This window comes from Mustela nivalis, assembly GCF_964662115.1.
Source record: "Mustela nivalis genome assembly, chromosome: 6".
NCBI classification, from domain to species: domain Eukaryota; kingdom Metazoa; phylum Chordata; class Mammalia; order Carnivora; family Mustelidae; genus Mustela; species Mustela nivalis.
The window spans coordinates 46,324,756-46,342,896 of NC_139025.1; the positions used below are offsets into that span (position 1 = coordinate 46,324,756).

General features: G+C 34.2%; 2 protein-coding genes across 3 annotated transcripts in view; one reads left to right on the forward strand and one right to left on the reverse strand.

Annotated features, from left to right (window-relative positions):
* Nucleotides 1-2,417, forward strand: part of ERO1A (endoplasmic reticulum oxidoreductase 1 alpha) — a 47,785-nt gene extending 45,368 nt beyond the window's left edge. Inside the window, exon 16 of the mRNA XM_082735171.1 lies at nucleotides 1,203-2,417. Within this exon, the coding sequence (XP_082591297.1) occupies nucleotides 1,203-1,263 (61 nt within the window). The 3' untranslated portion in view covers nucleotides 1,264-2,417. The remainder of the gene's footprint in view (nucleotides 1-1,202) is intronic.
* A 2,452-nt stretch (nucleotides 2,418-4,869) lies between these two features.
* GPR137C (G protein-coupled receptor 137C) overlaps nucleotides 4,870-18,141 on the reverse strand; it is a 65,872-nt gene continuing 52,600 nt past the window's right edge. For both annotated transcript variants that reach the window (XM_082735173.1, XM_082735174.1), the window contains 4 exons: nucleotides 10,409-10,558; nucleotides 8,974-9,099; nucleotides 8,673-8,791; nucleotides 4,870-7,695 (listed from right to left, as the gene is read on the reverse strand). In XM_082735173.1, the coding sequence (XP_082591299.1) occupies nucleotides 7,518-7,695; nucleotides 8,673-8,791; nucleotides 8,974-9,099; nucleotides 10,409-10,558 (573 nt within the window). In that variant the 3' untranslated portion in view covers nucleotides 4,870-7,517. The remainder of the gene's footprint in view (nucleotides 7,696-8,672; nucleotides 8,792-8,973; nucleotides 9,100-10,408; nucleotides 10,559-18,141) is intronic.

The window sequence follows — 18,141 nt, forward strand, 5'->3', positions numbered from 1 at the left end:
AATTATTCGTACACAAAAACTTAATAGATATGGTTCATTGAGAACTCAGCTACTTTTTTCATGGCGGAAAGCAGAACTAAAATACACTTAAAATAATGAACAAACTTTTTATAGTAAGTAGTGAAAACAGTTTGGTTACACATTTACTGTTCTCACTTTTTGTTGTTGTTGTTTAAGATTTTATTTATTTATTTGACAGATAGAGATCACAAGTAGGCAGAGAGGCAGGCAGAGAGAGAGAGGAAGTAGGCTCCTTGAGGAGCAGAGAGCCTGATGTGGGGCTCAATCCCAGGCCCCTGGGATCATGTCCTGAACTGAAGGCAGAGACTTTAACCCACTGAGCCACCCAGGTGCCCCCTGTTTTCACTTTTTATAGTCCAAAAGCTTTGATTCTTTGTATATTTACTAACTGTGGAACATTGGTTAGTTTTCAATATTTGTATACTTACACATATTTAAAGATTTTATTTGTATATTTTAGAGTGAGAGAGCATGTGTGTGCAGGGGGGAGAGGCAGAGGAAGAGGGAGACAGAATCTCAAGAAGACTCCATGCTGAGCGGGAACCCTATGCAGGTCTCCGTCTCACGTCCCTGACATCAAGACCTGAGTTGAAATCAAGAGTCAGATGCTTAACTGACTGAGCCACCCACACACTCCAACTTATGCATATTTAAAATACATATTTTAATGCTTATGTAATTTATATTTATGCACTTTAAATACTACACGTGTGAATATACTTAGGAATACTTTAAATACCTAAGTATTTTGGGGCACCTGGGTGGCTCAGTTGGTTAAGTGTCCGACTCTTGATTTCAGCTCAGATCCTGATCCTAGGTTCATGAGCTCAAGCCCCATGTTGGGCTCCACACTGGGTGTGGAACCTACTAAAAAAAAGAAAAAAAGAATAAAAATTGCCCAAGTATTTTAATATTTATATACTTTCTAATTGTGTATTTTAAAACTTTTAATACTAAGTTTTGAATACTTAAAAATAACTAACTTCAAGGCAATATTATCTTGGTTTTACCATGTCAGATTAAGAACTCCGGTACATCAAAATTGACTAAATGGTTTGTACATTTTTAAATTTATTGAAATAAATTACTTGAAAATTTTTCTGTGCTCTAAAAATGCAGTGTTGAATAGCAGAGAAAAAGTATGTAAAATACCTTCTGAGTGAAATTTTTTTTGGTTACAGAATTTCCACAAGTGTGAAAGAATTAGAAAACTTCAGGAATTTGTTACAAAATATTCATTAAAGAAAACAGAAAACAAGTTGAAACCTGCCTGTTTCTGGACTTTGAAGGCCAAAGAGTAGAATTTCATTCGAAGGCATAAGAGTAATGACATTCTTAAGCCAAACATTTTATATAAAGCTGCTTTTGTAAAAGGATAATTATATTGTTTTGAGTAAATAATTTTTTTTTAATTGCGTTAAGTTTATGTATAATAGTATTGTGAGTAAAAGTAACACTTTGATGATGTGGTATAAATTTTAAAGTTTAATATTGAATATAATCAGGATTTTCAAATTCATATATGATAAAACTAAGTAAATGTTATAAGTCTCTCAGTTTTGTGTGAGAAGATGTAATATAAATAAAACTGTGGTCAGAGTGTTAGAGAGTTTAATAGGAAAATGCTAAGGAAGCTCATGAATATCCATAATTAACAACTTAAGAGCTTTCAGTACATTTATGGTTACCAGATTTAGTAAATAAAAATACAGAATGCTCAGTTAAATTTGAATTTCAGATAAACAATAATTTTTTTGTATAAGTATATTACATGCAATGTTTAAGACATACTTAAACCAAAAATAATTTCTTGTTTAAGATTCAAATTTAACTGGGAGCCCTGTGTTTTATCTGGCAACCCAGAAGTACATTGATATGAAGTATGAAGTAAAAAAGTATGAGAATTATATGCAATTTAGATTGGCTTTTTTTAGTGTGTAGAAAGATACAATGACAACTCAAAGACTTAGGGGATTTCTACACATTGTGAAAAGTTGAATAGATTTATATATTTATTCTCATAATACTTTACCTAATGCTGAATAAAATTTGGGAGAAGCTTTTTATTTTTATAGAATTTCAAATTTACAGAAAAGTTTCCAAGGTAGTACAAAAGAACTCTTTACCCAGATTAACTAATTGTTCACTTGTGCTTTATCTTTCATGCTCTCTGTTTATACACATGTATACTATTTTTTTCCCAAGTCATTTGGAAGTCAGTTCCAGGCATCATGCCCTTTGAACCTTAAATATTTTCAGTGTGTAATACTGGATAATTCTTTTTAAATGATTTTTTCTGAAGAAAAAAAGAAAGTGGAACTATAATACTGTAAGCCTTAGAATAAGGAATCACTTTGAGTGCCAGTGTAAATAAAGTTCTTTTTGAGTTTGTTGTCCTTTTGACGCTTGATCTATATAGTCATAGGGCATATAATCTTTGTTCCTTATACCTGAGGTTCATTTCCTTTTTATCCCTAAAAATTAATTTTGGAAGATTTTTATTAGTGGCAGTTCTTTAATGATAAAAATATTTGAAGGGGTTTAAGAATTTTAATCACATGGTAATTGTGAAAGAAATTATGAAAGAAACTATACCTCAAAATGATGTGTGCCCTCTTTATACTAGGAAGTTATACCATGTTGAGATGTCACATTATTAATGAAGCAGGGTTTATTTATATGATGGTTTAGAAATACCATTTTATACTGCTGTATACTTCTTTTCTGTGTCCCTGAAGCCTGCTATATGGCCAAGTACATAGTAAGCACATGGTGGGTATCCAATAAATATTTGTTGAATGTATGAATATGTATTTGGTACATCTTAAATGAAAAAACCACAGAGCTGAGTTTAACAATATGTGTCATATTTTTCTCTCTCCCACCCCCAATTGAAGAAGGCAGGAAAAGAATGACATTAACCTACTTACTAAGTCAGTATTCTTGGAGACTCAGACTATGCCGTGAGCACCGTGTGTAAAAGTTCAAAGGACATCTGTACTACTCTGAACCTGTGGTGGGAGGGTTTAAATGGCAGTTTTGTCTGTGTGCTCTTCTGACTCTCACGTCATGCCCTCACCCTTTTTTAAGTCAGTCTTTTTGAAAGAATATTTCTGTCATCACTTTGTCACCTCCCACTTGCTCCTTAACCAAAAATCTTGCTTTTGACTCTGTAGTCCCTAACCATTTCTTCTTTTGAAGTAAAAAATTTCAGTTCTAAATTCATAATTCAGTTCAGAAGCCATTTCTTATTTGACTTTTTTTTTCCCCCCTGCATTTGATACTGTTGGGCAGCCCCCTTCTTTAAAGATATGCCCCTATACCCCTCCCTCAGGTTCCTTATATTTCACTCCTGGGCTCCTGGATGTGTCCTTTTTTAAGGCTTTTTTCATTTATGCCTTAAATGTTATTCCTCAGACTTTGACCACCACTTACTTCTCCCTCTTGCGTAGTTACGACTCAATGATGTCCAAGTTCTTACCATTAGTCCAGACTTCTCAATCCGTCTGTTTATAACATGTCTTTACTGTTGTCCCACAGATACCTGTGGGTCTTAAAACCATCATTTCCCCCCGCAAATCTATTCTTGTGCCTGTGATCCTTACTCTGGTTAATTTTAGAGCCATCATCATCTAAATTCTCCAGGCTCATTGCTCTGCATCCTTCCCTATCTGGTTAGTGTGTTAGCACTGTGGAGTTGATCTCCACATGTCTGATGTCTGTCTCTCCCTTTTCTTTGCTCTTATCTAGAGCACTACACTGGCCTGCTTCCCTGTTCCCAGCCTATCTCCTCCCATACACCCCACAGTACTGTCACAGTAGGCTTTCTAGAAGACTCAAACAAGGTCCTCTGACATGTCACCCAGTGGTGCCCCCAGCCACCATGCTTTGATAAAACACATAGTTCTTCAAATGTGGTGCATGCTGTTCTCTTTGCATCATATGCTCTAGCCGTCCTTCCTACCTGGAAAATGCCCATTTCTTGTTGCAGACCACCATAACGCCTGCCTCTGTGAAACCGCCCTTGCTCCACTCAAGGAGTATCTTCTAATTGCCTCTTTAATGTCACCACTGTAATTACAACCTACCTCTATTGTGTCACTTGTACTGTATTTTCTTTTAAGCCTCCTTTACTAGAATGTGAGCTCCTTAAGGGCAGGAAAAGGAACGTTACCCACATTTGCATCTCCATAGCATATTTTTTAGCATATGAACACTTAATAAATGTTTGTTGAATAAATTGCTTTTCAGATGACAATTTTATTGTACTAGAGGTCAGATCTTCACTCCAAATATTCTTTACAACAAGAGTCAATTGATTCCCAAGGATTTGTGACATTGGGGGAAGGTCGGTCAAGCTAAAAATTTGGTGTGGTTTTGGCAAGTTATGAAGTGAATGAAGTTATGAAGTCTATTATGGAAAAAATGGTAAGAACTATTCTTTGAGGGGAAAAGGCAACAACATCACTGAAGAATTTCTTGAATAATCAAAGAATAACTGTCCAACATTATGGCCTAGCTAAATTTATTCCTGTTTAAAATTGAAGGAGAAGGAGAGCTGTGTTCTAAGTCACTTCATTACAAATATTTTTTCTTAGCTTAATGTTGGAATAAATGTACTATCAAAATCATACTGATATTTTAAACTAAGGTGCAAATTCACACAAAATCTGTATAACATTGAGGGACATAATGTCCAGATGTAAATATAAGCTCACTAACAACAAACTGTCATTTGCAATTCCTGATATTTTTGTCTTTTCTTTGGTAGCACTAGGGTTCTTCCCTGGGTATGCTAGAAACTCAGGGTTGTCAATGGAGACATTTTAAGCAAACCAGAGCACCAAATAAAAGCACAAACACTTTTATTTTTAACAGTAGTGTTTTGTTACCATTTAGTGAAACAACAAATAAATACATTCATTGGCCACAGCTATACTTTTATGACCAGTTTGAAACTGACTGTATAGCTGAGAAACACTGTTAAACAATAAAAAAGGCAGCTATGCATAAAAAAGCCACTTTAACTATAAATTACATCTTTCATAAAACTACAACCAGCTATAATGAGTGGTAAGAGTCTCAAAATTAATGACCACCCAAATGAAACAATAAAAACAAGTACTGCTAATCACTGTAGAATTACACACTTAAGCAATGAAATTCACCATTCTAATTAACTGAAAAAGGTCTGAAATTGTCATCATGTGCTTCAGTGCAGGATGAGCAGGGAATCGGTAGCCCTTTGATTTCATCAACTCCTTCTTTCGAGACCAAACTTAAAGTGCTCCTAGTGCTTTGGAATTTTTAAGCAAATATTGGGCCAGAAGCTTATCTTTCTTTGTCTTTGGTGATGTATTATGGGAGATGTGTATAAGGAGACAAATGTAAGAATTCAGGTACCCTAGTTAGGGATAAGAAGAAATATACAAATCTGAAATTTGGAAGAATCTACAAATGCAGCTGAAAGAACCAAGATATTTTACCTGGAATTTTTTTTTTTTTTTAAAGTAATCTTTGCTTATCTGGTCAAATAGGAAAACAACCTAGGGAGGCCTTAGAAAAAATGTACCTTATTTACTTTGAACCCCAAGGAGTCACAGAGATAACATATCTTTTCAGATAGTTCTAGGTAGACACCCAACATTATTAGGAAAATAAATAGTTTCTGAAAAGAAATGTAGTAACTGAAGTTGTCCTCAAAATATACTCAGTTAAGTGCATGTTATGTTGTCATGTAAATACTAAGGTTAACTTCTGTACTATGCATTTTTAAAGAATTTGGTTACAACAAGAGAACTTATAAACAAACCCAAAGTAACATACCTGTAGGTTTATGCTTCTGATTGAGTTCAAAGTCATTTTGTATGATAAAAAGAAGGAATTTCTTTGGCTATGTACCAGCCTTTCAAAAGAGTGAAAGTATTAAAAATTTCATTTGTTCCTGTTAAACTTTTGTGGAGTTACTAAATAAGCAATTATTAAAACATTGAATGGTGTTTTTTTTTCCATCGAAATGTATATTAAGAATACAAATAAAACATAACTTTCTAATTAAAGTAGAAGACAGAAAAGGACAGTTGTATTAGTTCAGTTCTGAAGAAACAGATCAGCAGACAATTTTACGTAGCTGGTCGTCCTTAAGCATGTTGTGACAACTTCCCAATGTTGCCTGTTCCCTTGGCATCTTGAGGTATTCAGCATCTATTTCTTTCTGTATAGATACTGGTAGAAAGTGCATTTTAAAATCCTTTATTACCTTAGCCTATCATATATATATATATATATTTTTAGATTTGGGATAGGACATTCAAGACAGTTTTAATATAATTCTAGAAGTATTTCAATATTGTTAAACTTACCTAGTTAGTACCTTTGCGTCAGTTTGCTTATTCAGTGCTGGAATTAATTTGAATTAAATTTGATCTGGCTTTGCCCATTTACAAGATATAAAAACGGGAAAACTAAAGGAGGAATTATATGTCTTACGAAGTATTGCACTTGAGTTTAATGCAATAATGTATCATGATTTAATTTACCTGAGGACAATTCTGATTCAATAGGTACAATCAGCTATATCTTGTTCAGCTAAACCCAATGCTTTGAAAATGTACTCAGGTTTTAACTTAGAATCGTACATTTTATGGATAATTCTTAAATGCATCTGTAAACTTGTTTAGTCCCAAGAAGTTTCTACCAAAATCTTCCTATGCAAAAATCACTATTGCTTTCTTGAAGAATCATGCTTAAACTACTACAGATATCTTAATCATACAAAATAATCACTTGACCAATTCTACTCAAAATAGCCACATAATTTTCACCGGTATACTTTCTTGAAGCAATGCCTGTGGCTTTCCAAAGAACACTGCCAGTCATCACTGAAAAGGATACTATGGTTGTTTAAAAAAATGATTGAATAATTTCAGTTGGTATTTTACAATCATGCTTAAAAGAACTATCTTCAATGATTACATATATTTTAGATTTTAAAAAAGAATGATACATTGTTACGCCTTAATCCTGTGCACTGTTCACACTGTAAAATTTTTATTGGGTAAGAATTCTGCATAGAATACACCACTGAATATACAGGCTTTGATTTTTCATAGGAAAATTGCCTCCTAATTAGGTGTACAGTGTAATATCCTAGTGTGAACACTGGAGTGTGACTTTGGGGACCGCGGTATACTCTTTGAGGACAAAGATAAAAGTGCAAATATGCAAATATGCATGTGATGTTCCAGAGTCAGGGTGTTTGCAGCCATCAAGTGCCTTAAGATCTAAACCTTTTCTCCCACTCCACACTTCCCATTTTACTTCGTTTTGCTATGAAGTCAAAAGTAACAGGTGTGTCCTCTGCTGAACACAGCCACATTTCCAGGCTTTGTTTTCAGTTGCGACAGATAATGGAATGTTTATGTAGGTGGAATTTAAACACATCGATTATACACGTTCATGTAAGACAATGGCGGAATCACATCTCGGTAATGCTCTCAGTTTTGTGGTGTTACATACAAGCTATGGTGATTGCTCATATCTAAGTTGCTACAAGTAAACAGCAATGGAGCAGTATCTGTCACAGGTCCATTCAGGTGGGGAGAAACTGTGTAACTGTTGCTGCCACACCCAGTCATGGTGCCATACCAGCCCAAACCTTGCGAATTCGATAAACTGCAACAAGAAAAGAAAAGAAAAGGTGAAAAGGCCATAGGATGGTGATGAGAATATAGGTCACATTCGCATTTTTAGCATTCAGTGACTTTTATAATATAAAAAGTTAGTATCAAATATGTTGAAATATGGTTTTTGTCAAATAATGTAGTTGCTTTCTATAAAATGTAATGACTTTTAATCTAATATCCTTGATTTTATAACACATATTACAAAAGAATAAATACATCAGAATTAGAACTTGATTATCAGATAATAATATAGTGCTTATTAAGGATGAGGCTCTTTTTTAGGACATTTTTGTGTGTGTATATATATAATAATGTATATACATGCACATACCCTATTTAATCTTCACAACAATCTTATCAGATAAACTCTATTACCACTATTTTACAGAGGAAGAACAGACTAAAAAATAAGGGTTAAGGAACTTGTCCAGTGAAGTGAGAATTGCAGAAAATGCTATTCTCTAGCTCAAAGCATTATGGAGATATGCATTTAAGCTTTCACTTAAAAGTGCCCTGTTACACAGCTAATGGTACAGAGCCGCAATGGTTTTAGAATAAGAACGACACAAGATTTTCTATGGCCACTAAGCTTCCTGAGAGTTTCATCCAGGATTTCTTGGTGGGTTTTGAATAGCACTATAAAAAAGGAAACATAATCACTCTAATCTTATTCCTTCCCTGTTCATCATCCCCTGCCAGCTTTGAACCAACACGGAATCCTGAAATGAGATGGTCCCATTTTACACACAGGGGCATTTCCCAAATAAAGGTAATATATGGGCTTAGAGTCCGATGACAGTTCTTTATAGTATAGGTCCCGCTATGCATGTAACGCCTAATGCTCTAAGATCCAGGTTAAATGATCTTATTTACTGACATATGGCACCCAATCTACCTTTCTCATATTTGAGTTAAAGCTTAGGTTTGTTCTTGTCAATCTATTCAGTACTAATTGAGTACATCTACCTTCCTTCTCTTGAACTTCCCAGTCTTGGCAAGTCATCATCACTATCGTATCGTCTTGGATTGTCGAAAAAGTAAGCTCTGGAACTGTAATTGTGACTATTTATCATGCCAGCAGGTGCCTGTGAACAAAGTATTAAACAGCATATGAATATTTCTTTTCAACTAAGAAAGGAGGCTGAGATCTAGAATGCTTTTTAGTTTTAAGCTTTGCCCAAATAACCCCCAGAAAACTGATATAAACTTTCCATTATTTTTATAAAAATAAGGGGAACAGGCATTGGGGAATATTATGATATCATACCAAATTCTGGTTTAATCTCTGCGCCCGGAAAAAGAGTACCACTGACCATGCTGGTACATGTTCCCACAGAAAGAGGACCATTCCAAATACTATATACTCTTCTCCACTTATGTCTTCAAGATGAGCCTGTAAACAGAGTATGACAGGGCCATTTTTAAACCTTTTTTTTTTTTTTTTTTTTTAATAAGCAGTCACCCGCCACAGTTAATTTGTTTCAGGTAGGGTAAGTTAAAACACACCAACTATAGGCACATAAATCTCTAAATTCATTTTCCATAGTTTGTGGTTTTATGTCCTTTAAAGGACATAAAAATGCTTTGATGTTCAGTAAAATAAAAAGTTATTAACTTTTTCAATGCATCAGTTTGTGAAAATATTTTTAGTACATGGGTAAGTTGAAATGATCTCATTTCTAGACTCCACAGTCTGAAGAGAGTTATGAGAGACGACTGGTTCTAGCTACTACATAGCTAACCAAATAGCACCTACTGAGTCACACCTGTAGAGAAATGTCACATGTTAAGTGGTCAGCCCCACTACTATTTAAAAATATGCTTTGGGGCAAAAAAGGAGAATGCTCTGGGGCCTAAACTTCATATTGAATTTGCTTTTATTCTGCTAGATGTTGGGTGAGAGAAGAGGCAAAAGGAGTGAACAGAATCTGCCAGCTGGAACTACAGGTGAAAATTTCACTACAGGGGAAAACAAAAACAAAAACAAAAAACGAAGAAAATTCCTTTTCTTTAGAAAGGTAACTGAAATTCTCATAAAATGATATTCCAGAATGTCTTAAATTCAGCACAAAGTTATATTAATGTAAAGACATGACATGAAGCTATGTCAAACTGCACTTTTAGGAGGGGGATGGAGAAAGCTGGGAGGTGAAATATGATAGCTAAAGCACCAGAAATTACTAGAACAAACACCTGGACACCCAGAAACTATGAATGCTCTCCCATGATCATGACTGATAACACCAGCTTTTCAGAAAAGATCCTTATTTAAGTATCTAAAACCAAACCAAATATTTAGGTTATATGTAGGTCTTGGGTTTGAGAGAATAAATTTCATCCTAACAAGTTAAAAATATACCCATATTCACTAGCTAATGACAGGCAGTCAATTTATCTAGAGATAGTTCAACACTATCCTTGAAAAAATTAGTAAAATATAGGGTTATGACTAATAAATAGGTTTATGGCCCTATTAGTATTGTCCACAAAAAGAAAAGAAAATACTCCTTTGGGAGAAGTTCTCTCTGAAGAATGATTTTAAGTGACACATGTAAATGAGGATCTTTAAGCATAAACTTTAAGTATGGTTATTGTTATAACCAGAGGTAAATGTTTGGAAGTCAAACACTTAAAATAGTCTCTTGGTTAATGCTAATTTCATTATTATATTATTAGATTAGCAATACATGATAGCTACTTACCTTATCTGAAAGATTATCCCAGCCATAATTAAATGGACTTTCTAATGTATCCTGAGATATGGTGATCACCACCAAATTATAACAAGCTCTCGAAGAGTAGAGAAGAATGACTACAGAGCCTACGACAACAGTCTGGCACAGAGACATACCCTAGAAGAGATAAAACTCGTCATCATAGCACTCCACACATTTGTCACAAGCTGTTCATCCACATTCAACAGAGTCACCTCTTGTAGAGGTGAGCTCATTGAGTGAGCACTTAGTGGAATAAACTCTTGGTTATTCTCCTTTGCAATTCCTATCCTATCCAAAATCAGAACCTAAACTTGTGTTTAAACTACCCTATTAATACAAATAAGTTATTTGCCAACTTGGCCAATGGTAGCTGGAGGAAGATTTTGTCCTGCCATGATTACCTTACTCCCTTAAGTAATATGTGAATAAATAAATTGGTGAAATTGATATTAATTAAGAGAAGTAGTTTAGTCATAATGAGAAAAGAATAGGAAATAGAAGAAAAAGAAATCGAAATAGAGGAAATTCCATTTCATACACTTAATTTCTAATGAGATACAAAATTAGAATAGAAATACAGCTCCTATGTTATTTGCTTCATTCTATTAAAGACTTGATGTTAGTCCCTTATTGAAGTCATTATGTTGACAACAAAATGATGTTGGCACTCAAATGCACTTTTTCAAATCCACAATATTTTAATACCAAGACTTCTGTTGTTTCCCCAAATAGGAAACCTTATAATTTATTACTTAGTCACAATTTAGTAGTCACACTCAACTCGACTGTGCATTCTGGAAAAAGGTACAGTATCACCTTTTCACAGGGATTATTAACCTGGGGTCTATATTTCAATATAATTGGTTTCCTTTGTAATCCTATTTATCTTATGCATTAAAAACATTATTCTGAGAAGTGACACAATTGCCAAAGAGATGTACTGCAAAAAACACCCAGTGTGGTGTTTTGGACGTTTGTGTTCTGGTTGTCACATGATGGCATTTAGCACACAAGGGCAGGGCAGGCTAGATGATCCACAATTCACAGGAGAGTTCTCCACATGAGAGAATTCCTCTCTAACCTTCTCTAACTTTCCAGGGTCCTCTTAGAAATTCATGAAGATGAAAAACCTGTTTGTAATGATCTGAGCAAAAACCCAATTGTTTAATATATAAAAAATGTTTATGTTTGCATAGTTTTAATAGATGCCAACATTTCCAGACACACATATAACATGTAAACTGAGGGAAATTTGTAATTTGTTTTGTTCAGAACTTTATCAAGAATGGCCAAAATTTGGAAAATTGTGATACAGACAGCAATACCATGTGTGGTGTGTAAGTCACTAACACAATACCCTGTAACAGTCTGTGTTTTTAGCTGTCCCATTCAGTTTCTGTGTACAGATAACAAGCATCTGACATCATGCCCCCAAATTTACATATTGAAATATTGGTCAATTGCTTTCCTTTTATTTCCTCTTTATACCCAAGGCAATTATGTTGAATTTTGAAGTTATGTGTGTAGGCAGATTAATAAATTGTTAATTGCAGGATAGAAAGAGTTTATTAAAAATACTTATCAGAGGGGTATGCTGGGTTTGATAGGATTGAGAACCATTATTATAACTTACTTCTTTATAAGAGCAACACATTTTAGGGGCATATGAAAAGAAGAACTAAAAGATAAAAAAGATACCTTGAAAGATGTTGAGAGAGTACCTTTTTAAGCTTAGTCACTACCATAACAAAAAGTGTGTGTGAAAATAAATAAAACCCTAGCAAGATTAAAATTCTCTAAAGTTAAGTCTAAAATTTTCTACGGTGTGCACTTTTATTTTTGTGAATCCCCCCAAAAACTGAAAAAAAAAGCTAATCTACTAAAAAAGCTAATCTTTTAAAATCCAGATCCAATTTTAGAAGTACTGTATTATTAAAGAAACACTGAGTAACACAAACTTAGAATGCTGTAAGCATTACCATTCTTTAAAATAATCATAAATAAATTTACAGAGGAATAAAATGACCACTAAATGGGCTTGATCCCAGACATAATATAGAGAGATTCTGCTTATACTTATAAGTACTATAAAAACTAAAAAAAATAAGATTGCTAGAAAAGAGCAAAAAATCAATAACACTGAGGTAATTAATAAAACAAGATTACAGACAAATTACATACATATAACAATGAAAGAAGCCTACTAATTTAGAAAACAAAAGAAGATTCTTCCTGCAAAACACAGAATTACAAAACAAAAGAAAGTAAAAATGGATTCTGCAACATGGAAGCTGTTGTCAAAAGCTAAAGAAAATCTTCCTAAAATGGATGGAGTCGTAACATAACAATTCCACTCAGGAGCAGTCCTCAAGGTCTTATTTTCCTTTCCTCTATCCCTGCACTTTTTCGGAAATTCCACACCAGACAAGGAAGGAAGAGTTACACTTCACTCCAGGATATCTATTACTAATATATTGCTATGTATATCATTGACTATAGTTCAATTTTGTTTACAGGTATTTTTAAATGCAGGTATACAGAAATTTCAACTTATCATTCAGAGTTTTTTTTTTTTTTAAAGATTTTATTTATTTATTTGAGAGAGAAACAGTGAGAGAGAGCATGAGCTAGGAGAAGGTCAGAGAGCGAAGCAGACTTCCCATGGAGCTGGGAGCCTGATGCGGGACTCGATCCCGGGACTCCGGGATCATGACCCGAGCCGAAGGCAGTCGTCCAACCAACTGAGCCACCCAGGCGTCCCTATCATTCAGAGTTTTGACAAATGTGTATACACCAATATAACCCAAATTTCTACCAAAATAGAGAACATTGCCATCATGCCAGAAAGTTCCTCATACCTCTTCCCCATCAGCCAAACCCTCAAAGGCATGTACTCTCCTGCTTCTGTTTTTATAACTTAGTTCTGAACTTCAAATAAATAGGACCATTGAATATGAACTCTTTTGTAGGTTTCATTCAGTCAGCGTAATGTTTTCTGCTTCATGTATGTTGTTGGATGTTTCAGTAGTTTGGTCTTTGTATTGCTCAAGTGGTTGATTAGAATGACCAACTCCTCCTGGTTTGCTCAAGAAAGTCCCACATCCCAGAAAACTTCTCAGCCGCAGAGAAACCAGGACAGTTGACCACACTAATTCTACTAATTAGATGAAATTGTTTATATGAGAGTTTCATCTGTTGATGCACAGTTTCTACAAACATTCTTATACAAGTCGTTTTGTGGACATGTCCTTCCACTTCTTTGTGGTAAATACCTAAAAATGGAATTACTGGATCATATGGTAGGTATAAGTTCAGCTGTATGAGAAACTGTCAGATCTTTTTTCCAAGATGGAGGTACACTTTTATACTTCCAACAAAGTACGAGAGTTCCAGTTGCTCCACATCCTAGAGAACAACAGGGTTTTTCAAGCTTTCTAATTTTAGCCATGCTGGTAGATGTATAGTTGTATCTCATTTTGGTTTTAATTTGCATTTCTCCAATGACTTATTGGTCATTTGTATATCTTCTTTATGAAAAATCTAGTCATATCTTTGACCACTTCTAAATTGGGTTATCTTTTTTTTTTTGAGTTGTAGGAGATCTCTATATATGCTGGAAATGAGTCCCTTGTCAGAAATATGTATTGCAAATATTATCTTGAAGTCTGTGCTTTGCCTTTGCATTTTCTTAGTCTTTTCTTTGGATGAGAAATTTGAACTTTTAATTAAGCTTAATCTATCAATTTATTCCTTCTGAATACTTTCTATGACCTAAGAGATCTTTGCTTACTCCCAAGTTATAAAGATGTTTTTCTGTGTTTACTTCTAAAAGTTTTAGAGTTTTTTCATTTATATTTAGGTCTATGATTCATTAATTTTTTTTTTGTATGAGTATAGTATATGTGCTGCCGAAGCGAGCACTTTTTGTATGAGTATAGTATGAAATGAAGTTAGGGGTTCATTTTATTTCATTTAGATACTCAGTTTTTACAGCTTCATTTGTGGAAAAGCTCCCATTTCCTCTTCGGATTGCTTTAGCACCTTTGTCATAAATCAAAAGACCTTATAAATGTGAATTGATTTCTAGCTTTCTATTCTGTTCCATTGATCTGTTTGCCTCTTTTATGCTAGTCACACAGTCTTAATTATTGTAGCTTTATACTAAATTTCAAAGCCATGTAGTGTTAAGTCCCTGCTTTTTCAGGGTTTCTTTCTGCATTGTTCAGTATAATAGCCTTTAGCTTCATGTGAGTATTTACATTTAAATTAAATTAAATTAAATTATTTATTTACTTGAGAGAGAGAACATACTCACACACATGAGGGGCAAGAAAGGGCAGAGGGGGGAGTGGGAGAACCAGAGAGCCCACCAAACAGGAAGTCTGACATAGGGCTTGATCAGGTTCTGATCTCATCAGGATCTTGAGATCAGAACCTGAGCCAAAGGCAGATCCTTAACTGACTGAGCCACCCAGGCACTTCCTGTAAGGGACTCTTAACTATAGGGAACATACCAAGAGTGGCTGGAGGGGAGATGGGTGGGGGAGAAGGGGTAACTGCATGATGGGTGTCAAGGAAGGCATGTGATATAATGAGTACTGGGTGTTATATGCATTTGATGAATCACTGAACTCTACCTCTAAAAGCTAATAATATATTATATGTTAATTAATAAAATTTAACTAAAAAAATTAAAAATTAAATTAAATTATCAACTCCTCTTTCACAATAGCAACATTTCAAATGCTCAGTAGTTACATATGGCTTGTTACAATACTGAATAATGCAGATATAAAATATTTTCATCACACACAAAGTTCTACTAGGAAGCACTACTTTAAAAGAAGTTTTAGGGGCGCCTGGGTGGCTCAGTGGGTTAAAGCCTCTGCCTTCGGCTCAGGTCATGATCCCAGGGCCCTGGGAATGAGCCCCGCATCGGGCTCTCTGCTCAGCAGGAAGCCTGCTTCCTCCTCTCCCTCTGCCTGCTTCTCTGCCTACTTGTGATCTGTATCTGTCAAATAAATAAATAAAATCTTAAAAAAAATAAAAGAAATTTTAGGTCTTTTTCATTTCCACATACATTTTAAAATAAAATTGCCAATTTCTGTTTTTAAGAACCACATGGTAGAATTATGATTAGGATTGTTTTGAATCTGTGGATCATTTGGGGGAGAATTGCCATCTTAACCATACTGCATCTTCCAATCCATGAACAATGGTCTCCACTGATTTAAGTCTTCTTTAGTTTCTGTCAGCAATATTTTGTAGTTTTCAGTATAGAGGTATTGTTTTTTGGAAAATTTGTTCAAAGTATTTTGGTTTATTTGATGCTAATATAAATGGGGTTATTTTTTGAATTTCATCTTCTAATTGTCTGCTTTTGATATATATATAAATACAATATAATTTTGTATTTTGACCTTGTATACTGAGAACTTGCTACATTCAAAGTTCTAGTAGTTATCTAGTTATTTAAATATTAAGTTTTAAAAGATGTTTTATATAAACAATTCTGTTGTCTGCACTTAGAGACATTTTTACTTTTTTATTTCCAATTTTATAACTTTTGTTTCTTTTTTTTTTTTGCTTGTTTTCTTGGAATATTGAATAGAAGTGGTGAGAATGGGCATCCTTGCTTTGTTTCCTATCCTTTAAGTATGATATACTTTTCTATACTTTAAGTATGATATTGATTGTAAGTAGTTATAGAAGGTATTTTATCAGATTGAGGAATATTCCTAGTATTCTTTATATTCTTTATTCTGCTTTTTTTTTTTTTTTAAATCATGGAGGGTGCTAAATTTTGTCAAATGCTTTTTCTACATCTATTCAATTTATTATTTTTTTCTCCTTGTTTTCTTAATGTAGTGAATTAAATTGATTGGTTTTTAAATATTAAACCAATGCTGCATTCCCGTGATAAATTCTACTTGGTCATGATTTATTATTCTTTTTATATGTTGCTGAGATTCTGCATCTTTAAATATAAGGGACAATAGTTTGTAATTTTTATTTGTTTTGTAAATCTTTGTCAAAGATTTGATACCAAATCTTTGGTATCAGTAATGCTGTCCTCATTATGTATGTTGGAAAATGTTACTTCCTTCTCTATTTTCAAAAGAATTTGTTTAATATTGCTATTATTATTTTTTTAAATATTTGGTAAAATTAACCAGTGAAACCATCTAGCCCTAGAGTTTTCTTTGAGGGAAATTTCTGATAGCAACTTAGATTTCCTTAAGAAATTTAAGGGCTATTCAGATTTTATATTTTGTCTTCTAACAATTTGTTAAGTTGTATTTTTAAAGTAATTTTCCATTTCCCCTAAGTTGTCAGATTTACCCACAAAGGGTTGTTCATAACATTCCTTCATTTTTCTTTTAATGCCTAGTAAGATCTATAGTGATATTCCCTCTTTCATTCACGGTATTGGCAGTTTGTGTTTTCACTCTGCTTTTTTCTGTACATGAGATTTTTTTTTTATATATTCACAGAATTAACTTTTGGCTTTAATTTCTTTATTGTTAATTTTCTGATTCACTTATTTCTATTATCTTTACTATTGCAGTCCTTCCACTTATTTTGTCTCTCTCTCTTTTTTAAAATTTTCCTAGTTTCCCCTTGTAGTTTCTAAGGTGAAATCTTAGGTCACAATTTTATATATTTCTTCTATTCTAACATATAGTATTTAAAGTTATATTTTTCTCTTCAAGCACTATTTTAGCAGCATCCTACAATTTTTGGTGTATTATATTTTATTATCCTATATGAAATCTTTTCTTTTCTTTTTCTTTTTTTTTTTTTAAGATTTTACTTATTTGTCAGAGACAGAGCACAAACAGTGGGAGTTGCAAAGAGGGAGAAGCAGGCTCCCTGCTGAGTAAGAAGCCTAGTGCAGGACTTGATCCCAGGACTCTGGGATCATGACCCGAGCCAAAGGCAGATGCTTAACCAATGAGCCATACAGGCATCCCTATGTGAAATATTTTCTAATTTCCTTTGTGATTTCTTTTATGTTGATGACCATTTCCATGCTAAAGTGGAAGAAATGTGTGTTCTCCAGTTAGTGAGAGTCAATTAGTTTAAGAGTGTTGATAGTACTGTTCAGATTTTTTTTTTTAAAGATTTTATTTATTTATTTGACAGAGAAATTACAAGTACACTGAGAGGCAGGCAGAGAGAGAGAGAGAGAAGGAAGCAGGCTCCCTGCTGAGCAGAGAGCCCGATGCGGGACTCGATCCCAGGACCCTGAGATCATGACCTGAGCCGAAGGCAGCGGCTTAACCCACTGAGCCACCCAGGTGCCCCCAGATTTTTTTTTTTAAGATTTTATTTATTTATTTGACAGAGATCACAAGTAGGCAGAGAGACAGGCAGAGAGAGGAGGAAGCAGGCTCCCTGCCAAGCAGAGAGCCCGATGCGGGGCTCCATCCCAAGACCCCGAGATCATGACCTGAGCCAAAGGCAGAGGCTTTAACCCACTGAGCCACCTAGGCGCCCCAGTCTCTACTTTTTAATGGGAGTGTATTTTTTTGAATACAACTAATTATATGTTTGGATTTAGATTTTACATTTTACTGTTTGTTTTGTTTGTCCCTCTTGTGTTTTGTTGTTGGTGTTGTTTTTCCTCTGTCTCTTACTTCATGTGTTCTTTTGTGTTAATTGAATATTTTTAAGAATTCCATTTTAACTTATCTATTGGATTTTTAACTACACTT